The 26,528-nt window shown below is 35.9% G+C and overlaps 1 protein-coding gene across 5 annotated transcripts in view; it reads left to right on the forward strand.

The window, feature by feature from the left end:
* The window catches only part of Gcc2 (GRIP and coiled-coil domain containing 2), a 49,871-nt gene extending 26,900 nt beyond the window's left edge, over positions 1 to 22,971 (forward strand). For 4 of the 5 annotated variants that reach the window (XM_046420242.2, XM_046420243.2, XM_046420244.2 and 1 more), the window contains 6 exons: positions 2,926 to 3,102; positions 6,144 to 6,361; positions 7,902 to 8,096; positions 9,398 to 9,537; positions 11,397 to 11,598; positions 21,292 to 22,971. In XM_046420242.2, the coding sequence (XP_046276198.1) occupies positions 2,926 to 3,102; positions 6,144 to 6,361; positions 7,902 to 8,096; positions 9,398 to 9,537; positions 11,397 to 11,598; positions 21,292 to 21,362 (1,003 nt within the window). In that variant the 3' untranslated portion in view covers positions 21,363 to 22,971. Of the gene's footprint in view, positions 1 to 2,925; positions 3,103 to 6,143; positions 6,366 to 7,901; positions 8,097 to 9,397; positions 9,538 to 11,396; positions 11,599 to 21,291 lie in introns of those variants that run through there. The other variant, XR_009226491.1, reaches the window with a different exon arrangement.
* Positions 22,972 to 26,528: the final 3,557 nt, after the last annotated feature.

Consider the following 26,528-nt stretch of genomic DNA (forward strand, 5'->3'; position numbering starts at 1 on the left):
AAGTAGGCAGATTAAAAGGCTGCTGAACAAGGCTTTATTGATATTTGTTCCCAGGCAAGACCCTCCAATCCAACAGAGCAGGTCCAGAAGACTCGCAGGCTCAGCCGGATTGAAATTTTTATTGGGTTTAGGGCAGGAAGGAAGGGCTTGGGACAGGAAAGGGAGGTTTTTAGAGTCCCTTGTCCTACTGGGTTGGTTGGGGGAGCTTGCAGAGATCCAGGATTGGTCAGGAGACCTGGCTGATTGACAGGTGGTTCTGTCGACACCTGCATGTGTTGGTCACCTGGTCCTTTGTTCCCTTAGCCACCTCAAACCAACCTAACAATTACTAACAAACATTTGGTATCACTTTGACTAAAATTTGATCTTCTCTTAATAGAGGTTGAATGTAGTAGTTCAGTTCATTCCAAGAAACTCATACATGCAGTAGAAATTGATTTGAGTTCATGATCCCTTCCTTTTCCCTCCCCCTTTCCCTCTCATCCTCCCTCCCTTTTCTCATTCTCCTTCTTCTACTCTACTTGACTTCCTTTTGCTAGTCTATTAATTTATATTTGATTAAGTTTTTTGGGGGAGGTACCAGGGATTGAATTCAGGAGCACTCAACCACTGAGCCACATCCCCAGCCCTGTTTTGTATTTTATTTAGAGACAGGGTCTCATTGAATTGCTTAGTGCCTCACTTTTGCTGAAGCTGGCTTTGAACTTGCAATCCTCTTGCCTCAACCTCAGCCCTCTGAGCCACTGGGATTACAGGTGTGCGCTACCTCATCTGGCTTGATTGGTTCTTTTTTTTTTTTTTTTTTTGGTGCTGGGGATTGAAACTTGCCAACTAAGCTATATCCCTAGCTCTTGATTGGTTCTTTATATAGTCCTATCTTTCCCCCTTCATTTCTTTTATTTTACTGTAGCTTCCACATCTGAGACAAAACATTCAACCTTTGAGTTTCTGAGTTTGGCCTGTTTCACTTAACATGATATTCTCCATTTCCATCCATTTACCAGCAAATGCCTAATATCATTCTTTTTATGGCTCAGTAAAACTCCATTGTGTATATAAACCATAATTTCTTAATCCCATCTACTGAGAGGCATCTGGGTTGATTCCATAAGTTAGCTAATATGAATTGTACTGCTGTAAACATTGAGGTGAATATATCTCTGCAATATGCTATATTTAAAGAGCTTTGGGGAAAATACCAGAGAGTGGGATAGCTGGGTCATATATGGTGGTTCCATCCCTAGTTTACTGAGGAATCTCCATACTATTTTCCAGAGTGGTTGTACTAGTCTGCAATTCCACCAACAATGTACAAATGTTTCTTTTTCCCCACAACTTCACGAGCATGTGTTGTTGACATTCTTGACCATTGCCATTCTGACTAGAAGGAGATGAAATCTTAGTGTAGTTTTGATTTGCATTTTCCTGATTGCTAGAGATGTTAGAACATATATTTTTCGTATATTTGTTAGCCATTTGTGTTTCTTCTTTTGGGACATTTCTATTTAGTTCTTTTGTCTATTTATTGATTGAGTTATTTGTTTTGAGTTTTTATTATGTTAAGTTTTTTGAGTTCTTTGTATATTCTAGATATTAATCTCCTGTAGGAGGAGTAGCTGGCAAAGATTTTCTTCCATTCTGTAGGTTCTTTCTTCGTGTTCTTAATTCATTTACTTTGCTGTGCAGAAACTTTTTAGTTTGATGGCATTCCACTTTGTATTATTTATTGCACTTTGGAGGTCTTATTAACAAAGTTGGTGCCTGCACTAATATGATGGAGTATTGACCCTATGTTTTCTTCTAGTTGTAAAGTTTCTGGTCTAATTCCTAAGTCTTTGATCCATTTTGATTTGAGTTTTGTGCAAGGTGAGGGGGTGGGTGTGTAATTTCATGTTTCTACATATTGCTGTATAGTTTTCCGAGCACCGTTTGTTAAAAAAGGCTGCCTTTTCTCCAAGGTATAATTTTGATGCCTTAGGAAAAAGTGTCACCATTTTCAAGAGCCATTTTTGAACATGCCTGAAGATTGGGTTCCAACCATTTGAATATAATTGTTTTACATTTTTTCTACTTTCTTATACAGTCAATATTTTTTTAAAAAATGAAATGAATAGGACTGGGGTTGTAGCTCACTAATAGAACACTTTGCCTTACACATATGAGGCACTGGGTTCAGTCCTCAGCACCACATAAAAATAAATCAATAAAATAAAGGTATTGTGTCCATCTACAAAAAAGAAATCTTTTTTAAAGAAATGAATAGAGGGGCTGGGGATGTGGCTCAAGCGGTAGCATGCTCGCCTGGCATGCGTGCGGCCCGGGTTCGATCCTCAGCACCACATACAAACAAAGATGTTGTGTCCGCCGAAAACTAAAAAAAATATATATATAATATATATATATATATATATATATTAAAATTCTCTCTCTCAAAAAAAAGAAATGAATAGAATATTGTGTGGATGGTGTCAAAATTATGGATTTTAAATATTTGTTTTCATCTAAATTTTATTCTAACTCTAAAAAGACCTGCTTTTCTTCGGGTCTTGTCTTTCACTGTAGCTTGGTCTAAATATAGTTCTCATAATGGTTAATATAGAACTATGTAGGTTATTTTTTAACTAATGGCATAATTCATAACATAAATAAGCTATTTTGATGATGTTTAATGTTCTATTCCACTGTATAAATTTTTAAAATTCAGAGACTTCTTATTTGTAAATTTATAGCACCAGAGGTTTAAAATCTAACATCTTTTATTATATCTAATCCTATTCTTTGAATCCTTACGATAATTATATTTGCTTTAGAATCATTCATAATAATGAGTATGACATGGAAAGATTAAATGATTAAAATATATTGGAAACCACAAAAGGGAGTTTCACTCCTTTCATGTTTTATAACTATTTATTTCTATTTTAGGGAACACATGGAAATGTTAATTGATCAACTGAAAATCAAATTACAAGAAAGCCAAAGTAACTTACAGATTAATGTAGCTGAACTTCAGACGTTGCAATCTGAGCATGATACTCTTCTGGAGAGGCACAACAGGATGCTTCAGGAAACAGTATCCAAAGAGGCGGAACTTCGAGAAAAGTAAGATTGCTAGTAGCGCTAATGCTATTTGTAGCAGTCAGCAGTGTTTCTTTGTTAGAACTACTAATAAGTTGCTCCCTGGAATAAGTACAGATTTAAAAATAAGTAGACATTTCTAAAAGCTTAATAACTTTGTTTCATTTACCATAAAGCCTCCCTCTTTGGATTGTTTTTGTATTTGTCATTTTTAGAATATTAGTGTTATTAAAAAGAGTTACTAGTATATAGTTGGTACCACCAAAACCCTGTCTGAAAATTTTTTTAAAAAATAGAAAGGTCTGGGGACATAGCTCAGTAGTAAAGTGCCCTTGGGTTCAATTCCCAGTACCACCAAAAAAAGAGGAAGGATTATATATATTATATAGAATATTGCATGGATTATATCAAAATTATAATATGTATATATATGCATACATGTGTATGTATATATGTGTGTGTGTGTGTGTGTGTGTATATATATATGTATATATATATATATATACATATATATATACTGTTAACACAAAAGACAATTAATGCCTCAGAAGAAAGAAAATGCTACTTTCCACCCCAAGTGTCAAATTATAAGCATTTTTCTTCATTTCCAAAGGAAAACATTTAAACAGCTTCTAACTAAAAAATAAAATGCAGCTCACCTTTGCAACTCTATTTTGAACTTATCATATCTTGTTAATCATTACAATATTTTATTAGACTTCAGGAATATAGGCAGAATAAATAGTTTATTGCAAAGAAGAACTTTTGACCTCCTATAATAGGAAGTTGGTGGTAATACTTGTTATATCTTAGGACACTGAGAAAGAATTCTTCTTTGAGTGTCTTTCCTGAAGGGTTTTAGGGTACTTTACCTGCCAAAATTGTGTTTATAGTATATACATAATCTTATGCTAACCTGAAAAAGGAAAGGAAGTGATTTCTTGGCTTACACTTTTTTTTTTTAACATGTAGTTTATATGTTAATCACGTAAACAAAAGTTTCAGGGAAGATCTACCAACATTTTAACTACTATCAGCAGGGTTTCCATTAGATTAGCTTATAAATAATTACATTTACTTGATATTTACAACAGAAATTTTCAGCATTCTTTCTTTACTATAGAAAAGTTATTGCAAAAGCATTGCTAGCCAGGTACAGTGGCACATACCTGTAATTCTAGAGACTCAAGAGGCTGATACAGGAGGATTGCAAATTTGAGGCTAGAGTTGGTAACTTAGTGAAACTCTGTCTCAAAATAACAAATAAAAATATATGGGGGTATAGCTCAGTGGTAAAATACCCCTAAATTCAATCCCCTGAATCCCTAATACCACCACCACAAAAAAAAAAAGTGTGTGTGTGTGTGTGTATAAGTGTGTATGTATATATGTATATAATACACGTGTGTGTGTCTCCAGTATTGCTAACACAAAGGACAATTAATAATTGATGCTTCTAAAGTATTTAATCATCCATTGAATATTTTGAGTAGCTACTATATATTCTTTTAAATACTAAAAATTGGCCTTCCTCCTTCAAAAATACTTTCTTTGATGGTCTCTGTTATTTAAATGTTTGAATATTTATACTTTTTCTATATGAAATTATAAAAACAGCTCCAGAGGAATGTGCTAATTATGCTAGCCTGTTACATACATTATCCAGAGAGCCCAGGTAATGTAACATCCCAGTAACAAATGGGATAGGAAAGTGAACTTTCACTAGCATATTCATCCCAATTCCATATGAAAGGGGTTTGCTCATCTAGTTTTCACATGGGTAAATTCAGAAGTGTCGTTGATACTGCCTGAAAGCTAGAAGCCTTGCCTAGCTCTTAAGTGTTTCTTTATTCTCTTAGAAAGTTGTGACTTCCTAACAATTCTTCCTTGACTTTCTTGTGCCCCTGGTTTCAATCCCAATACCAAAGAAACAAAAAACTCAAAAGGAAAAAATTTTTTAACCAAAACCAAACATATAAAACTTTAAAACTACAAGTAAATCATTAAAAGTAGTTATTCCCAAAGTGTAAGGTCTACTAACTAGTGTCATGCTGATTACATGAAAAAACTGCTAAAAGTTGGCAATTCCTAGAGCCATTGCTGGAGATTCTGATTCAATGACTGTAGCATGAAAACTAGACATCTGAATTCTTTTTTTTTTTAATATTTATTTTTAGTTATAGTTGAACACAATACCTTTATTTTATTTATTTATTTTTTTATGTGGTGCTGAGAATCAAACCCAGCACCTTGCATGTGGTACATGAGTATTCTACCGCTGAGCCACAACCAGATGTCTGAATTCTTAAGAGGAACTCCAACAATTCTGATGTACACTCAAATTTGGAAGCAGCTACAGTAAACCAGGTCTTTGTATTTAAGTTTTATATTAATTCACTCAAAAATGGATACTTTCCTTTAAGACTCTCTTTGTAGAAAGTGTTATTTTTCATGTTTTCATGGTAATAAAGAAAAGAATAATGTTATATTTGTGGAAGCTGCTACATAAAATGACCTGAAGAAATGGGTTAATTACAAGCATAATTTTAGGGCTGGGGTTGTGGCTCAGTGGTAGAGCGCTTGTCTTGCATGCATGGGGCACTGGGTTCAATCCTCAGCACCACATAAATAAATAAAATAAAGGCATTGTGCCCATATTCAACTAAAAAAAATTATGTCTTTAAAGAAAATATTATTTTAATAAAGATGTTATATAAGCTAGGAAGATGTTGAGGATGATGATAGGCATTTTGGTAATTATGATAGTATATGTTATACCCTAAATATAGTCCTAATTTATGATGAACCATTAAGAAATTTCCTTGCCTAAATCACACAACAGAGTCCCTGAACCAAGGCTCTGTATCTGAACTGTAGAACACAAAAAAAGACTTCTAACTAGAGGACAGCTAGTCATCTAGATTTTAACACAGCAGTACATTATAGATGTATAGGCGACAAGTTGGTTCATACATACATTTATTAGATGTCCTCAGGATTCTTTTGCAGAACCCAGTTGAGAAAGGCTGAGTCAACATATGAATTAAGTTCCTTTCATTCTTCAGGTTATGTTCAGTACAATCTGAGAACCTGATGCTGAAGTCTGAACATGCTCAGACAGTAAGTCAGCTAACATCCCAGAACGAGGTCCTCCGCAACAGCTTCAGAGATCAAGTGCGACATTTGCAAGAAGAGCACAGAAAGACAATGGAGACTTTACAGCAGCAGCTCTCTAAGGTGGAAGCTCAACTCTTCCAGCTCAAGAGTGAACCAACCACAAGAAGTATGTATGTACCCATGGAAGTACTAGTTGTTCATGTTTTTCACATATTGATGTCACTTGAATACACACATTGTTCACAAATTCACAAGAAAGTCAGAATTTACTAGATGGCAACCAGTATCAGTTCTGTGATTAAAATTTTGAATTTCTGCTTACTAAGAACCTTTTTTAACCATTTGAACCCTTCTGGATTATACTTAGAGCAGCCTGTGTTACCTCTTAAAATACTGATTCTCATGAATTTATTATCTTCCATGTAAATGAGTATTTCTTTTTCTCTGATTGAAGACATACTCATTATAATGAGAAATACTCTAATTCTAGTATTCACCACTGGATACTTTATGTTCTCCATTGTAGATCATCAAAATATATCAAATTTTCCTAAAACCATTAAGAGATAGAGCAAGGAGCGAAGCAGCACTGACTCGTAGAATTGTTGGCCAGTACAGTGCTTTCCCTTTCTAATTTTTAATCCATTGGAGTCTTAATCTTGCATTCTCCCAGGAAGAATTGGGAAATTGTCAACCATCTTAATGCTATGCTTTAGTCATAATTTTATTGTGTTTGTTTCACACAGATGATGTTGTCAATGGAACATGGCAGCTGCAGGTCACTTGTCAATGTCAGAAAACAATTTCAGAGACTTTTGACATGTACTAAGAGTCAAAATAGGAAGTAATCAGCCAGGGAAAAATAAGTCACACAAGAGGTTGTATTCTAGGAATGAACAGTGGAAATAAGCAGTTGGTGAAATATCAGAACCCAGGAAAATGCTCCAGAAAGGGCAGAGAGCTAACTTAGGGTTGAAAGAACAGTAGAGGCAACTTCATGGGACCAAAAAAAAAAAAAAATTTGGATTAGAATTTGGTCCCTAACAACCATGATACCTTGGGTGAAGTCATTAAAGTTCTCTGTACTTCAGATTTCTTAGACTCAATAAAGTAATGTATTTTGAAACTATATTATGAACATGACAGTTCTGTACAAGTGTTCATTATCAGCATCATCAAGATCGGCTGCCCAGCAGACTGCAGCAGTGTTTTGTGTTAGAAAGAATGCAGTGACGGGAAATACCTAACCCACAAAAATAGGTAGACTTTTTAACAAAATTTAGTAACCGTTTAGCCCTCTGCCATAAATTAATGAACATAAGTAGTACAACATTATGATCTTTGTCTTATCCAACAGTTTATCATAGCTAGATGGTAGCAATTAATAGCTCTGCTCAAATGACTAAAATGTTTAGGCTAGGGATATAGCTCAGTTGGTAGAGTGTTTGCCTTACATGTAAAAGGCCCTGGGTTCAATCGGCAGCACCACCAAAAAAAAAAAAAAAAAAGCCTAAAATGTTTAAAAATTTAGTGACTATTGTTCAGACTGGTTTTAGCACTTCTCTTTTCATATTCCATTTGTCTTCTAGTTCTCTAAGTTCCTTTGCCATCCCCAGAATCATTTTATTTTAATAGAGTATCTTTGTTAAAAGCTGAATCCATCAGTTTTGAACAATCTCATACCTTTTAAAAAAAATATTTAATAGGCCCAGCTTCTTCCCACCAACCTTTGAAGAACCTTCGAGAAAGGAGAAACACAGACTTACCCCTTCTAGATATGCACACTGTAACCCGAGAAGAGGGAGAAGGAATGGAAACAACTGATACCGAGTCTGCATCTTCTGCCAGCACATACACACAATCTTTAGAGCAGCTTCTTAATTCTCCTGAAACTAAACTTGGTATGTTACACTGTCTAAATATTTCTCTTATTCAATTGTACTATCTTTTGAATTAATATTACTCTAATTTTTACAGCCTTTTGAACCACTTTCCAATAAAATGTCTTTCAATATTCTGCTACTTATTCAAATGAAAACTTTCCTGCAGTGTGAAACAGATGTCTTTTTAAAATAAAATGCTAGTTCTACCCTACGCTTGAGCCAGAAATACATGATTGAAAGTCCTTTAGTGGTATTAGCAAGTAAATAAACTAGTCTCTTACCCTTTGAAGACACTGACAATTTCAGTTTTTCTTCTTGATGAAGTAGTGCTAAATTTGCTCTAGTAAATGTAGTTTTGGTATATTTTGTTCTTATCTGTAATGAATGTTACTATTCATAATTTAGGAGGGAATATATCATCTTTCTGAAGTTTTGGAACCACCTAGAATAAGAGCCATTTGTATCCATGGTCATTGATCGTATGGGTGAAAAGTGCAAGTTATGGTTCCCTTAGGAATTCCCAAGGAATGATCTGATGTTGTAGTGGCAGACTCCAGAATGAGACTTGGCTTTGTGATTTTTGTCAAAATTACTTGTCAATCCTGAGCCAGATCCCTTATCTATAAAAATTTGCATAATGTACCTCTCCTACCTCATAGAAGATTCTTATGGAGATTCCTGATATAAATGGACTGTAAATGTTACAGCTTTCCTCATTCATAAGTGAAATAATGTAAGTTCATGGAACATTAATAGATGGAAAGAAGGTGTATACTGAAACCGATAAAATGATTTAGCTTAGTGATAGAGTGCTTGCCAGCATGTGTAATGCCTTGGGTTGCGTCCCCAGCACCACAAAAAAAAAAAAAAAATCGGAAAACACAAGCTCTGACAGAATTTAGAATTAAGGCTCTCAGGGCTTGTATTCCTTTTTAAACTATATGCATTACAACACAGATTCTGTCTTATTTGTGTTATTCAGCGTGTAACCTTTGAATTGGGATATGTTGAATGAATGGCAAACAAAGCCAACTTACATAATAATGCAGAGTTCTTACTTATTTATATACTTTATATATAAATGTTTTTCTTTTTTTTTTTTAAAGGAGAGAATTTTTTTAATATTCATTTTTCAGTTTTCGGTGGACACAACATCTTTATTTTATGTGGTGCTGAGGATCGAACCCAGCGCCCCGCGCATGCCAGGCGAGTGCGTTACCGCTTGAGCCACCTCCCCAGCCCCTAAATGTTTTTCTTATTTAGAATCTTTATCTTTAATCTCTGGTGTGAAAATTAATTCTTAGAACAACATCTTGCAGAACCTCCTGTATGGCATGCTGAATTTACCAAAGAAGAATTGGTTCAGAAGCTCAGCTCTACCACAAAAAGCGCAGGTCACTTAAATGGCCTGCTTCGGGAAACAGAAGCAACCAATGCCATTCTTATGGAGCAAATCAAGGTGAGGTAATAAAAATCTGACCACCATGTGAATGCTCTGCACCAATTTGATTGTCTGACCCTCTACACATACCCAAGTTTAAATCTTCATATTTCAGACATATCTGTAACATCTTGATTATTCCCTATATTAGATTCCTGATGGGAAGAAATATTGATTGTTTTTATGTCTACTATATACACTTTTTTTATATATATTTTTTAGTTGTTGATGGACCTTTATTTATTTGTATGTGGTGCTGAGAATCGAACCCAGTGCCTCACATGTACTAGGCAAGCACACTACCACTGAGCCACAACCCCAGCCCCTATATACACTCTTAATTCCTACTTTTTCTAAGAAATCATAATAGATTTAGAAATTGGAGTGATATAAGTTCCACATATGCTTAAGTAAAACTTAATAAGCATGGGTCCTTCAATTCTAAACAATGAAGCACTTCTAACTCAAATTATTCACCTGATGTTTGTGACACTGAACTTACTTAGCACAGTTAGTAGGCAGAGATAGCAAAGTGGCATAGGAAGTTTTTTCTCTTTAAAGTCAACATGAAATATCCAGAAACGTTTCAGAGCAGTTAAATATTGCTTAAATGATATATTTCCACCCTGGCTCATTGATAAATCACCTCCAAGAATAAACTCATGGTACTTGTTGAGCCGTGTTCAAAACCCAGGTCCTGAACTGTACATGTATATTGTCTTAGTTAACCCTCACAGTCCCTGGAAAGGAGGGGGAAAAAATGAAGCTGGTAAATGGTGGGGCAAAATTCTAACTGCTGCGTGAGAAATACATTCTTCTGCTTCTGCATGTTGTTGCTCCAGATAGATCTGCTCTGCCTCTGTGTAGGGTCACCACCTATCCTTGTCAGATTATTATTTTTTTAATGTTGAATTATTTACTTTTACATATATATATGATATTCCGTTACTAAATACCTCAATATTTACCTATAAAACATTTTTTCGTCTATCAAAACATCATTATATCTCACAAATCATTGACTAGCCCAATAAACCTAAGTGACGTATTTAAATGTTGTATTTCCACAGATTTACACTTGCATGATTTCTTGCACTCTCTGGTCACTTTTTTAAATGCCCTGGATTTTAGTACGGAGTTAACTGACTTTCCTGGACTAACCTAAAATTATAAAATACTGTATAACAAAAACTACAGCTTTGTTTAAACCTAGAAATCATCCTCAAAGATTTTTAATTTCCTACTACCTTTTTTGTATCATTCTTTACCTCATTTTTCTGGTAGTAGTTAAGATGTCTTAAGCTCCTGAATGTTCACATTATCCTGAATTTGACTTTTGTTTTGGTCAAGTGCTGTTCACTGTGAACATCTTACCTGCCTGAGCTCTGTGAGCAAGGCAAGGGCATAAGGTTAGTAGAAGTTGTGGATGTTTACTTCAGTGCCTGTTTTCAAACTTGCTTACCTTCCTCAGCTCATGTTCTACAGAGAGTAGACGATGGTGAGAGCATCATAGTACTAACTTATGTCTGCAGTTGTTCATTTTATAGATTTCCCATTAGTCCTCCAGTTTTCAGCCCCATTTCCATGATGCCTGTGCTTCCAAGGCAGGAACTTCTCAGTGTTTACACAGGATGCATCCCCTCCTCTAGTCAGTGGTAGTTGGGAAGCCACTGGACTGAGTCACTTCCACTCCTTTATCTGCTTCCCATCTTCTTGGAATTTTTTGATAAATCTCATTTATTCTTTTTTCCTCTCCTAGTGCTTTCTTTATTGTCACGGGGAGACAGATGTTCAGGGAAAAGAAAAATGCATGTGTTTAGTCTGCCGTGTTTGACCAGAAACCAGTAAAACCTATTTTTAACTCATTTCTCTAACAGCTCCTCAAAAGTGAAATAAGAAGATTGGAAAGAAATCAAGAGAGAGAGAAGTCTGTTGCTAACCTGGAGTACTTGAAGAATGTCTTGTTGCAGTTCATTTTCCTGAAACCAGGTAGTGAAAGAGAGAGGCTTCTTCCTGTTATAGATACAATGTTGCAACTCAGCCCAGAAGAAAAGGGAAAACTTGCTACAATTGCTCAAGGTATGTGACAGGAGCTTCCACTTCTGTTTATAACTTACACTAACCATTGGCCTATAGTTAACAATTTATGTGCCTACACATATTTCATGATACTATAATTTTTAAAGTTGTAGCTATTAAATTTTGTTCACTTGAAATTAATTCCATCATATATGCCTGTGACTAGATTTGAAAAGTTGACATTTTAACATATAGTACATTTATATAATTTTAACACTCAGGAAAATATAATACATTGTTTATTTTGATCTTCTCACTCTTTGAGATTAGATTTGTATTCTGGAGTTGAATTCTAGTATTGAGTTGAATATGAATGTGGTTTTGTTTTAGATCACACTTTTTTTTTTTTTTCTTTGTACTGGGGATTGATCCCAGAGGTGCTTAACCACCAAGCCACATCCACAGCCATTTTTTTTTTTTAATATTTATTTTTCAGTTGTAGTTGGACACAATACCTTTATTTTTATTTATTTATTTATTTTTATATGGTGCTAAGGATCAAACCCAGGGCCTCGCACGTGCTAGGCAAGCACTCTACTGCTGAGCCACAACTCCAGTCACAGCCATTTTTTAATATATTTTATTTAGAGACAGGGTCTCAATGAGTTGCTTAGAGCCTCACCACTGAGGCTGGCTTTGAACTCACAATCCTCCTGCCTCAGCCTCCCAAACTGCCGGAATTATAGGCATGTGCCACTGTGCCCGGCATACTTTTAAAAAAAAAAAAAAAAAAAAAACATAATATTGAGCTGTTCCTGTCCTACTTCACCCCCATCCTCTTCCCACCTCCAGACAGTCTAGGAACAGCAGTTATATGGCCCATATCCTGCTGTCCTCTTTCCAGGTGAATGAAGCTGTAAAGCTGTCCTGTTGTGGAGTTTAAATTTTCATGTCAATTTGATGGTGTGTTGTATAAACACTTGGAAATGCTTCTCATACAGCTGCTACAGTTCCTGATTTCATACTACATCTTAAGCATCATGATTTTATTTTCGGGTTAGTTTTTTTGTTTTTGTTTCATTTTTTGTTTTTGTTCTCTTTCTTGACATGGAGGTCTTACCATGTTGCCCAGGCTGGTCTGAAACTCCTGGGCTAAAACAATTTTCTAGCCTCAGCCTCCCAAGTAACTGGGACTATCTGCACACACCACCATGCCTCGCTTAGGGTTAGTGTCTTTTGTTTTTTTTGTTTTTAGTATTTTTTTAGTTGTAGATGGACACAATACCTTTATTTTATTTATTTATTTATTTATTTTTATGTGGTGCTGAGGATCCAGCCCAATGCTTCATACATGCCAGACGAGTGCGCTACCACTGAGCCACTACCCCAGCCTGGGTTTAGTTTTAAAACATCTTTATTTTTGACATTTTCAAGTGTGCAGAGAAATTACAGTAATGTATTTTGTAGCTGTCACCCATCCCTAATAATTTTCAACTCGTGGTCAGTCTTTTGGCAGACATAGGAAGCACTAGAGATTTTAAAGCAAATTGCACAGTTCGATTTATTTCCCTGAATTCCTCCATCATCTGTACTCAGTTCATTTTCATATACATGATTCCTATAAAAAGATACAAATGTCTTTTTCTTTCTTTTTTTTTTTTTTTTTTTTGTAGTTATAGATCAACAAAATAGCTTTATTTATTTTTATGTGGTGCTGAGGATGGAACCCAGGGCCTCACACATGCTAGGCGAGTGCTCTACCACTGAACCAGAACCCCAGCCCAACCCAAATGTCTTTTTAAGTATCAAAAATAGGGCTCATGCATTGCATTTGGTTGGTTTCCTTTGTTTTGTTGTGTTTTGATTTTTCATTGGAGGGATGTATTTTGTTTTTCAAGGGGGTTTGTTTTGTTAGTTTGGTACTGAGGGCTGAACCTAGGAATACTTTACCATTAAGCTACATCTCCAGTTCTTTTGTTTGTTTGTTTGTTTGTTTGTTTGTCTTTTGAAACAGGGTCTCACTACATTGCTGAGGCTGGTCTAGAACTTGCCATCCTCGTACCTCAGCATCCCAAGTACCTGAAATTAGATTATAGGCATGTACCTCCGCACCAGGCAGCTTGTGTTTTTTTGTATGTTTAGATTTTTTGTTGTTGTTTTAGTATGCAATAATTCCATGTTCCCATATTAAATATGCCATTTATTAATTGAAGAAATTAGTCATTTGTCCTATGGTAGTTCAGTATTCTGAATTTGGTACTTCCAAGGTAGCAATATTTGTTCCAGTATTGTACATAAGTAGGAAGTTAGCTCTCTGATTAGATCCAGATGCAACTGGGTAGGGGCAAAAATATCTTTGAGGTAGCATTGTGTAGTTTCTGAGACATCACGTGACCCAGAATGTACCACTTTCAACTGATTTTCTCATCTGATTCATGCTCTTTAACATGTTTCTCTGTCCCCTGTAAATCCTAACTGGTAAATTTAGAATGGTCCTCAAATTGAGTGAGCAGAAACATCTGGTGCATTTATTAAAACTCAGATGGAAGCTGGATGTGGTGATACACACCTGTAATCCCAGTGGCTTTAAAGGCTCAGTCAGTAAGATCACAAGTTCAAAGCCAGCCTCAGCAACTTAGCAAGACCCTGTTTCAAGATAAAATATAAAAAGGGCTGGGGATGTGTGTCAGTGGTTAAGTACCCCTGAGTTCAGTTTCTAGTATTTAAAAAAAAAAGATGGCTGGACCCCACCTATGATATTGTATTTTTATTTATTTATTTTTGGTGCTAGGAATCTAACTGAAGACCTCACACATGAAGTGCTTTACCACCTAACTACACCTGTAGCCAACATTTTACATTTTAGCAAGTTGATGCTGATAATCCTTTTCTGGAGATCATACTTTCAGAATCCCTGATCCAAAGGCCTGATAAGATTCAGACCTAATTATTTGCAGGAATACTTCACATTTAGTATTAATAGTTTCTTTGAATCTGTTTTCCTACAACACATCTTCCTAGTGATGCAGGAATATTCTGAATACTGATGGTAAACTTTGTTTTGCTAACTACTGAGTATATTACCATAGCCACAAGAGTATTTTTGTCACAATATCCAAAATAAGAATATATCATGTATATTTTTAGTAAGATAGTTATCCTAAATCATAAATTTGCTCTTATATGCCATTCTTTATTTAAAAACTTATTTCTAACTTATTTTCAGAATGACATATGTATTCTTAAATTCAAAGATAGCTTTTATTAGAACACTGATATATTATCAAAATACTTAGCATGAATAACAGTTCCCTTTTAAAAGCCTAGTATGTTTTATGTAATTTAAATGCTATAAAAACCCAAGTGATTCCTATTAAGTTTAAGATGTGTTGATTAAAAGACCTAAAAGAAACTAACCTAAAAGTTTCCATAACAGTGTTTTTTTAAATAATTATTCGTAAAATAAATAGAAGAGTTCTGTAGAAATTTAGAATTCTATTGCCTACTTTTGGAAAATCCTGTAAATGAACAGGAAAACTCCACTAATTTATTAAACAAATTAAATCTTTATATATCATTTACTTTTCTTATCTGTGTGGATAAAAGATAACTTGTTTAAAAAAAGACTTATAGCCAGGTGTAGTGTTATACACCTGCAATCCCAGCAATTTAAGATGCTGAGGCAAGAGGATTGCAAGTTCAAAGCTAGCCTCAGCAACCTTTCGAGGCCCTGAGCAACGTAGTGAGACCCTGTCTCAAAATAAAAAAGACTGGGAATGTGGCTCAGGCTTTTGGATTCAATCCCTCAAGACCTCACACATAAAGTGCAGACTTATAAAAATCAAAAACTGATGGTTTAATAGCAGATATGATTTAAGAGAGAATATATAAACCAGAATACAGGTTAGAAGGAATTTTGCAGAATTTACCATGAAGAAGCAAGAAAATAAAATGTAAAAAACGATAGAATGAAAACATTGACCATATATCTAATAACTGAAGTTCTGTTCCCTCCCACACCCACTGCTTTTGGCTTAGAATTATAAAATGAAGTTCCTCATTGGGAAAATCCTTTAGAAAAAGAAGTTGGTAAGGAAGGTGTCCTACACTCCTAGAGAAAAGTACAGAGTTATCTGGGCTGGGAATATGCTTTGTACTAACCCTGCAGACTTCTGATAAGTCTTCCAGAACAGGAAGGAGAATTTGAGAGAAGCAATTTAGGGTGAAGGGGAATTGAAGAGGAAGTTGTGATTTGGTCAAAGTTGCTGATTTAGTCCTATAATTTTAAGTGAATGCACATATGCATTTGTGTTTGTATATGTGTGTATCTTGGAATAAACAGTTTAAATAAATGACATCATTGTTTTAAAATAATAAAAGTTCTCAAAGGACAAGACAGAAAGAATCGGGCAGAGATAATATGTGAAAAGAATGGCTGACATTTTTTTTTTGGCTGATGAAGGATATCCAGCCATGGTTCAGAAACTCCAGTAAAATCTCAAACAGGAAACCCTAAAAAATATGTAAATAAGACTAAGACAAAGACAAACCTCAAACGCAGCCAGAGAAATAAGACACATTTCCTCACCTAAAAAAGAGTAACAAATAGGGTCGGGCCTGATGGTGCACATCAGCTTGGGAAGCGGAGGCAGGAAGATCACAAGTTCAAAGCTAGCCTCAGCAACAGTGAAGCACTAAGCAATTCAATGAGATCCTGTCTCTATAGAAAATACAAAATATGGCTGGGGATGTGACTTAGTGGTTAAATGCCCCTAAATTCAATACCCAGTACCCGAGACAAAAGAGTAACAAATAGCCAAGTATGGTGCTACATGCCTGTAATCCCAGCAGCTGCAGGCTGAGGAAGGAGGATTGCAAGTTCAAGTTCAGCTTCAGCAACTTAGAGAGGCTCTATTCAACTTAGCAAGACCCTGTCTCAAAATAAAAAATTAAGAAAGGTCTGGGGATGTGGCTCAGTGGTGAAGGCCCCTGGATTCAATCCCAAGCACTGAAAAAAAATACAATTAAGCCTCACCGCGGACTCCTTAACAGCATTGGTATAATGCAGTCAAAGGGATGACTGCCCACCTTGTAAAAGCATGTTTCATGGACTTTTTTTCCAAACTGACTTTTAAAAATTCCCCTCACTGGAAATTCTCTAGGATATTCTTTAGGCAAAAGGAAATCTCCCTAGGTAGATCTGAAGTTCAAGAAGGGAAGACACAGAGAAAACTCATAAGTGTACTACAGATAGGGGCCTTCCGCCTGATGGCCAACATATCATTGCCAAGGCCCTAAACTACAGATAATAATCAACACATGTGGGATATCAGAAAGAGTGTTAAGAGCCACTCTTCCTGAACTGAAGGAACTGGACCTTTGGAGCAAAACACAGGTACCTCTTGCCTCCTTCATCATCTTCATAGCAATATTTATCATGTCTGGTTTTGTATAAAGTAGATAGCAAAATTTTCATTTAGGTTGTTACCAATTAGTGGATACTGAAATTAATTTGGTGAATAACACCCAAAATATATTTTTTTAAATAAAAAGAATAGCCTGGTATGGTGGTACACACTTGTAATCTCAGCAATTCATGAGTGTGAGACAGGAGGAAGTAGAGTTCAAAGCCAACCTCAGCAAAAGTGAGTCACTAAGCAACTCAGTGAGACCCTGTCTCTAAATAAAATACAAAACAGGGCTGGGGATGTGGCTCAGTGATCAGGTGCCCCTGAGTTCAATCCCTGGTACCCAAAATAAATAAATAAAAATAAAGTAAAAAGAATCATACGGGTACAGTGATGCACACCTATAATTCTAGTGGCTTGGGTAGGTTGAGGCAAGAGATTGCATGTTCAAGAGAACTTGCACATTCAAGGACAGCCTCAGCAATTTAGCAAAACCCCATCTCAAAATAAAAAAAAAAAAAAAGGGCTGGGGATGTGGCTCAGTGGTTAAGCTCCCCTGGGTTCAATCCATAGTACCATATAAAAAAGCAAATACAATAAAAAGAATAAGACAAACATAAGAATACATTGAATCTAGTAAAAGTAAGAATGATTTCTTGAGCCAAGCACAGCAGCAGTGTACACCTGTAATCCCAGCTACTCAGGAGGCTGAGGCAAAAGGATTGCAAATACAAGGCCAACTTAGGCCCCGTCTCAAAATAAAGGGCTAGTACGTTGCTTTCCTAGCATTTGTGAGGCCCTGGGTTCAATCCCCAGTACCAGAGGGAAAAAAATAAGCATTATTTCTTGAAATTCTAGGTATGTACATGAGTTTTGGTGTCTCTCTGCCTATATCAGTTCCTGCTATAAATTTTAGTTTTTCTCACTGTATGGTAAGGTCAAAAATATTTGCAAAACATCAGTTTAGGAAGAGAATAAAAAGTAACATCAAACTCCTTTTGATAAACACTCATTACAAATCCAACTTAAACCCCAAGCAGGTATCATGAACTGCTCAGGATAGTCTGTGACATTTCTGTGTATGATAAATCAACATAGAGTATAGCAGTAGTCCCTACACAAGTAGCGTCAAATAGATACTGCTAAGAAGTATAGGCTGCTCTTCTGCTTACACCACAAATATTAACTCACACTACCCCCTCTCTGTTAGAGCTCAGCACAGTTTGGAAATTTTCTCTTTTCTACTTGAGATAGAACTTAATGATAAGCAGCTTTGCTCCCCAAATAAGTTAGCGGTACAGTACTACTCTGTGCAGAATCAGAGTCTCAGTTTTGCTGTTCAAAGTACAACTAAAAGTTGTTTCTCTACATTTTCTTTACTCTTCAATTAGATTACAATTTACAGATCTCTATATTGTTACTTAGTACACCGTATATTCGCCAAGGTCCAGTAATATTTAAAAGTAAATAAAGAGGGAAATGGCTAACAACACAACAGGAAAACAGGCCAAGATTGTCAAATTATCTGCAAACTGGCAGGAAGAGCATGCATACTCATCTGATTTGATTTGCAGAGAATGAAAAACTTATCAGAAGAAAACAGATGCTCAGAGCAAGAGCAAATGCATCCTATCTTTGACCAGCTTTTCTCCAGTTCTTTTTATTGAGGGAGAAAAATGGCTGCCAGGAATATTATCTAATCAGGGCAGGCCCTACCAGAAGTGAGCACACAGCTGAATATTTATTATGTCACAAGACTTATACTTCGAGTATACCATTCAGCCCAGATGAACATCCAACGGTCTGCATTTCAGTTTGGGGAAATGTTTCCAATCTTCTGACTCATTATTCTTGGGAGCAAGTGGGTCTCACTCAGAAAATATAATTAGTACACAGTTGTTCATCCCCTAACAATATCTATTCTTCCAGCTTTCTTTTTTTTAATATCTTTTTAATTGTAGATGGACACAATATTTTATTTGTTTTTATTTTTATGTGGTGCCAGGAATCAAACCCAGTGCCTCACACATGCTAGGCAAGTGTTCTATCCTGAGCCACAACCCTGGCCCTCTTTCAGCTTTAAGTTATTCTCCATGCTGATTGCAGAAAACAGACTTCTAGAAAGTCCTTACCTTCATTGTTCCCTCTTCTAGAAATTTTCTCTTTTATGTAATCCTGTCTTGATGGTCAGAAGGCTGACCTAGTGAGTTTATTTTGAAGCAGTAATACAGCAAGATGGATGGGTTACAAGAAAATGTGACTTCTGTCTTACTAGAAGACTCTCTCTACTTGTATATTTCAATAAAACGACCTGCCATATTGGAGAGGCCCATGTGGTAAGGAACTGAGTCCATCAGTCCACCAGCCTCAAGGAACAAATTCGGCCAACTGTCACATGAATTTGGAAGCAAATCCTCCAGTTCAGCCTTCAGTGAGAACCCAGCCTGGCCAACATCTTGAACTGCAGCCCTTGAGAGACCCTGAAACAGAGCCATTCCTGATCTCCTGACCCACAGAAACTGCAGGATAACAAATGTGTATTGTTTAAAACCATCAAGTTTGTAGTGATTTGTTACACAGAAGTTCATAGGTAGTACTATTAGAGTAAAAACAGACTATAGCAGAAAAGGAAAGGAAATGGCTTGTCAACCACAGAAAGAGTTCTTCCATTTAAAATTTTGATGATGCTTTTCTCCATGAGATCCAACTATTGTATATATCTGTATGAAAACACAGGTGATTGGAAAGGGTACACACTAAATGCAATAACAATTACCTCTAGGGATGGGAGGAAGAAGGGAAAGGATGTGATGGAAAGGAGTGTTCACTTTTTTCCAAGGTTATGAAAATATAGATCGTATGACATGTTAATGTACAAATTATGTTACAAAGAAAAAAGCAAGAGAGACTCTGAAATTTTCTTGGAAGCCTAGAATTTTTCTGGACTTTAAGCCAGCATCATGTTAATCATAAAAAGGCAAAAAGAATAACTGGAACTCTCAGCAATACAAAATGTTGCAGCCAGGCCTGGGGTTGTGGCTCAGAGGTAGAGTACTTGCCTAGTATGTGTGAGACACTGGGTTCGATCCTCAATTTTTACAGCTAGATTTTATAAATAAATAAAATAAAGGTCCATTGACAACTAAAAAATATTTTTTTAAAAAATGTTACAATACTTTGGGAAAAGTTTGATACTTTTTATAAAAGTCCAACATGTACTCTGTATATTTAAAAATATGCAGAGGGGCTGGGATTGTGGCTCAGTGGTAGAGTGCTTGCCTAGCATGAGAGAGGCACTGGGTTCAATCCTCAGCACCAGATGAAAATAAATAAATAAAGGTATTGTATCCATCTACAACTTTTTAAAAATGCAGAAAATAGCAGGGTATGGTGGCATACATCTGTAATCCCAGCAACTCCAGAGGCTGAGGCAGGAGGATTGCAGTTTTTAGATCAGGCTCAGCAATTTAGTGAGGCCCTAAGGAATTAGCAAGATCCTGTCTCAAAAATGAGGGGGGAAAAAAAAGGCTGGGGACTTAGTTCAGTGGTAAACCTTCCCTGGTTCAATTCCCAGTATTAAAAAAAAAAAAAAAAAAAACAGACCATATGTTGCCAAGAAGATCCAGGGAGAACTCTGAGTAGGAGGGAATGTGCCATCTCTTGGGGTGGTGGTACATGACTGTATGAAACTATCTGCATTTATCATGACTCAGTGCGATGCACCAAGAAGGGCGAATTTCACTGTAAGTAAATAAACCTGATTTTTAAATGGTTAAAATGTTGTTTAGGGTTTAGCTTTGTGGTTTACCATAATTCTATTGGTTTTAGACTCCAAGTTAAGTTATGTAAAGGTTTCTGTTTAAAAGAATATAAAGAAATTTCTCTTGTTGTCAACATTACTTAGTTGTGCTAGGAACTTTATTATGAAGTTGTCTTATAGAAGAAGACATATACTGAATATCCAAGAACAGACTTTGATTCGTAACATCAAAGTATCATGTGCAGAGATGCTGTTTCAGAATAAGTGGTTGCATTTCTTATGTATTGGTGATATTGTTTATTTGTAGAGAATCATTTTTGTGTAATTTTTACAGCTAGATTTTTAAGAAATTAATGCACTTGAGGTGTTAAATTCTAGATTACATGTCACTGTTTCAAAATTAAAATATAAAACATAAAAGTAGCATTAACTTGATTCAACCTAGGAAATCCAATTTCATATTCTTAAGAAATTAGAATAGTAACAAATGTGTCTTTTAGTTGCCATATAATCAGAGAGTGATTCTAGAATATAGATTTCATATTGAGAAAAAATTAATACTTTTTTTTTTTTAACCCTCCACAGGTGAGGAAGAAAGTGCTTCCCGTTCTTCTGGATGGGCATCCTATCTGCATAGTTGGTCTGGACTTCGATAGGTTGATGGAAAGAAAATTCTTTATTAACCAAATAGAATCCATTTTGGGAAAAAAAAAATGGTCATTTATATTACTGTTATTTTTCTGTTAAAAAGTATGTATATATATGTATGCATCCTCCTATATCTGTACATAAATATAACAGATGTATATAAAGAGTCTCAGCTTGGAGTAAAAGTAGAACTTGAAGTATTGACACCAGTCCACAGCCTTGTAGCTCAACACCACAGACAGTGCAGTTTCTGTGATCTGCCTTGCATGACACCGGAATGAAAACAAAGGATGAAGTCACTCCCCTCTCTGTGAATTTTGAAGTTAAACTAAATTTTGGTACCATACCAACTGGAATATAAGCTCTTAAAATAATGTTTCAAGACTGTTTTTTGCAAGATCAGACTTGCAGATAAGTTGTTATTAATAAGTTGCTGAGAAAATTTGGCGATTAGAATATGAAGGAAAATGCTTTATTGTTGATTTTTGTTTGTTAAAGGATTGTGAAGTAAATACTCTTCAGTTAATTATGAGGTTAAGTTAAATTGCAATGTAGTTGTTTGCTTAAAGACTAACTGTTCTTTTTTTTTTTTTTTCTCCAAAGTATATTATCTCAACACTTGTTATGTTGTCGAAAGTGCTGGTTTACTGGCTGATGTAACACTGACTATGAATACATGGGACCACCACTTTAACAGAAGTTGATTTGGTGATATGTCTCTAGGTTCTTGTTATGATACCACTACTTGCAAGTCATGAGTCTGTTTTGAGAATTCTGTCCATCTCCCCAAATAAGAATTTCTCAGAATAACAACTGCATTACTTAGAATCGAATCTAAACCTGAAACTGGTGCTTCTAGTGTTTGAGTGTTGTGCCCTCAGCATTCCATCCCATGGGATTTTAGAAAGACGACTTGTAGATCAGTGCTGTGTCTTCACAGTTCTGGTGAATAACCCTCGATGTTGGTGTTACTTACCTTTGATGCCTCTGAATATATTTTATTGACTAGATCAAAATTGTGTTCTTAAATCAAAATTTGAGAATTCTATTTTTAATATTTATTTGTTAATAAATCACTACACAGTATGCTCTCTCAAGTTCTTAAGTCTTGCAATTTATATTCTTAATGTTCAGGCTCAGCTAAAGAACTGACTTTGTACTTCAATTACTGGGAACATTGGTTTCCAACTTAGATTAACTGAAATTTGCTGCTGACATGTTGAGTTTGTTCTTTAAAAAATATTTCTTATTTCTGTCTTTTCTCCCATCTTAGAAGAACAGACCTAACTAGTGAATGTATTAAAGAAAATTCATCTATTTAAGAGTTGACTTTAAAAGTTTAGTTTTTTTTACTTTATAAAACTGTGAATATGAGTATGCCAGCAGCATACAATGTAAACTGTATTACTTAAATAAATTTCACTTTCTCTTTGAGCCTAGGCCTTTTGAAATCTATCTAAACTTGTCTTGAAATATAGTCTGTGCTTATGATTATAACAGAAACATCTTTTTGCATGATAAAAATTACTTTGATTACAAAAGGCATATTCTTTGGCTTCAGCAATGAGGAAATGTAATGATTATTTTAATATCTATTAAATATTTAACTATATTATATTTTTATGCCTACTCTTCTTCTGTTAGACACTGACTCTTTGAGGTTTTAAATTGCCTTATGAGTTTGAAATGCAAACTCCTTCATGACTGTCTTACACAGTTGGGACCTACTGGGTGCTTAAGAGAACATAGACCAAGCCACTGCAGTGGTGCACACCTGTAGTCCCAGCTGCTTGGGAGGCTCCCTTGAGCCCAGGAGTTCCAGCATGGCCTTATTGAGACCACCTATCCCTACCCAGTCCAAGACAAAGAATGTAGACCAACACTTTGGCATGCACCAGGTTGACCATGATGCCCACTCTATCTGACACTTGGCCTTGGAAGCAACAGTTGGTCTTGGCCTTTCTTGGAATAAGATAGACATTGATTCTACCAGAGGCAGGTGCCTATCTGGTCTGCAGCTGAAGGAGTGACTTGAATGAAGGCCTTTGTTCAGGCCCTTTGGGAATTTGAACTGGGAAATGGGCAGGGACAGAGCAAAGTGAAAGAGAAAAGCAGGAGATGCCACAACAAAGGGGAAAAGGTGGCCCTGGAAAGGAGTAGACATGGCATCAATGCCGCGTAGTTCAGGAGTGAGGGATTGAGTTAATCAGTAAGTTAATATAATGCTTACATCATTCCCTTAGACGACTTACTTTTCAAGACTATACCTGCCCAGACCTGGGACTGGAATCCAAATTTCCAGACTAAGTCCAGTGTTGTGACTAATGCTGGACTTGGTCTACAGCTCTCTTCGAAATGTCTTTGTAAACATTTTTAGGCTCCCAAACTTTAAGCCAAAATACGCTTATACTAACAAAATGCATTTATTAAAGGAAACTTTTTAAATGGTTGGCATCCTGTTTTGCCTAGAACAGTGTGGCTTTGCACCAATTGTTCTTATATAATATTAGTAACACTAACTCTCATTCTCAGAAGAGGCCCTGCCTGGAAGGGAAGTGTCAGTGCCACCCTGCAGTATAGGAAGCAGAGATGGTAGAATGGGAAGTGATAAGACCAGCTCGAATGTAACTCCCCCACCTGTACATGCTCCACCTGGACCACCTGCTAGAAATGAAGCTAGAGCACCTATTGAATTAATCTACAGGTTACTCTCTAGTACAAAAGATAAGATTGTCACCAAAATCACCTTGTGGTGATCATTGTGAGGAGTCATAAATACAAAGAGTGAATATATAGCATGCATACATAATGAGCTCAGATCCACCACTCACCTTTAAAAGTTATAAAATACTGCCAGGCACAGTGGTGCACACCTATTATCCCAGCAACTCAGGAGATTGAAACAGGAGGACTGCAAGTTCCAAGCTAGCCTCAACAACTTAGGCCTTATGCAATTTAGCAAGACCCCATCTCAAGCTGGTCATGTGGCTCAGTGGTAGAGCAATTGCCTAGCATGTGAGAGGCACTGGGTTCGGTTCTCAGCACCACATACAAATAAATGAATAAAATAAAGGTCCATCAACACCTAAAAAAAAAAAAAAATTTAAGTAAATAAATAAATAAAAATAAAAAGGGCTGAGAATGTAGCTCAGTGGTAAAGTGCCCCTGGGTTAAATCCCCAGTGCCAAAAAAATTAAAATACCAACCCCTTCAAAATTCCCTGTGTGCACCTCCCAAGATCAAAAGCCCCTCAAGGTTACTATATGTAAATAATTTCCTGAACTTCATACAAGTCATTTCTATGTTTTATATGAATTATGTTTCCTTGTTTTATAGCTTTATAAAATTTGAATTATTCTCCACATTTTCTTCTGACTTACTTTCTAATTCAACATTACATAAGATAATTAATATTGATGCATAGAGCCATACTTGTTTGTTTTCATGGCCATCTAGTATTCCATTTTATTAATATTTCACAATTTATTCCATCTATCAATAACTATTTCAGTTGTTTCTACTTTTGTATTCTTTATAAATGATGTTGCCATGAACCTTATTCAGCATTTTTCACAGAACTTAGGTACAGGAGTTTGGCATATATGGACAATGGAAATGCTCTATGATAGGGTATACATGTGTTGAATTCCACTAGTTAATGCCAAATGAGTTGATGTGGTTTTTTTTAATATTTATTTTTTAGTTTAAGGTGGGCACAATATCTTTATTTTACATTTATGTGGTGCTGAGGATCGAACCCAGTGCCTGGTGCATGCTAGGCAAGCGCTCTGCCACTGAGCCACAACCCCAGCCCTTCCATGTGTTTTTTGATTGAGAGTTGCTCTACATTCTCATCAACTGATTTCAGATTTTTAATCCTTGCCAGTCTATTCTGCTGGATGGAATCTTATTGTGGTTTTAATTTATAATTTTCTTATACTTTTAAATTATATCCTTCTAATTCCTAATGAGCACCTTTTCTTATTAACCATTTTATTTCCTATTCCAAGAAATTTCAGTTTCATGTATTCCATGGACTATTTCTATATTGGTTGTTTGTCTTTTAAACCTGGTTCATGAGAACTGCAAATATTTTTTTTTTCTATTTCTAACCTATCTTTTCACTTTTTTGAGTTTTTTGATGAACAAATGTCCTTTTGCAGGGATGGGTGCCAGGATTGAACCCAGAGGCATTTAACCACTGAGTTACATCCTCAGCCCTTTTTATTTTGAGACATGGTCTCACTAAGTTGCTCAGGGCCTTGCTAACTTGCTGAGGCTGGTCTCCAGCCTGCAATTCTCCTGCCTTAGGCTCCCAAGTCGCTGGGATTGCAGGCATATGCCACCATGCCTGACTCAAATATAGTTTTGAGTTTTGTTCTCCCAATTGCTAGAGATGTTGAACATTTTTTCATATGTATATTGGCCATTTATGTTTCTTCTATTTTTTAATTGGATTTTTTTTTTGTTTGTTTTTTGTTCTGTTTTGTTTTAGATCTTTATGTATTCTGGATATTAGTACCCTGTCTGAGAAGAAGGTGGCAAAGATCTCCCATTCTGTGGGCTCTCTTCATATTCTTGTTCCTTTGCTGTGTAGAAGCTTTTTAATTTATTTGCACTTATTGATTCTTGGTTTTATTTCTTTCTCTTCAGGAGTCTTAAGGAAATCATTGCCTGTACAATATGTTGATGTGGTGAACCTACATTTTCTTCTAGAAGTCACAGAGTTTTTAGTCTAATTCTTAGGTCTTTGATCCACTTTGAGTTGAGTTTTGTGCAAGATGAGAAGTAGGGATTAAATTTCAGTTTTCCCAGCACCATTTGTTTAAAAGGCTATCTTTTCTTTAATGTATGTTTTTGGCACCTCTGTCAAAGATCAGATGACAATCTTTGTGAATTCGTGTCTGTATCTTTTATTCAGTTAGTCTTGGTGACTTCAGTTAGTCTCAGATAGTTTTGGTACCAGTGCCATGCTGTTTGTTTTAATAATTTTTAATTGTTGATGGACCTTTATTTTATTCATTTATTTATACACAGTGCTGAGAATCAAACCCAGTGTCTCACACGTGTGAGGCAAGTGCTCTACCACTGAGGCACAACCCCCGTCCATACTATAGCTCTGTAGTATAATTTCAGTTCCAGTGTTAAGAATATCAGATAAATCAGAAAGGAAC

This window comes from Marmota monax, unplaced genomic scaffold, assembly GCF_021218885.2.
Source record: "Marmota monax isolate L192 unplaced genomic scaffold, Marmota_monax_Labrador192_F-V1.1 WCK01_AAM20220418_F8-fsc00204, whole genome shotgun sequence".
NCBI classification, from domain to species: Eukaryota; Metazoa; Chordata; class Mammalia; order Rodentia; family Sciuridae; genus Marmota; species Marmota monax.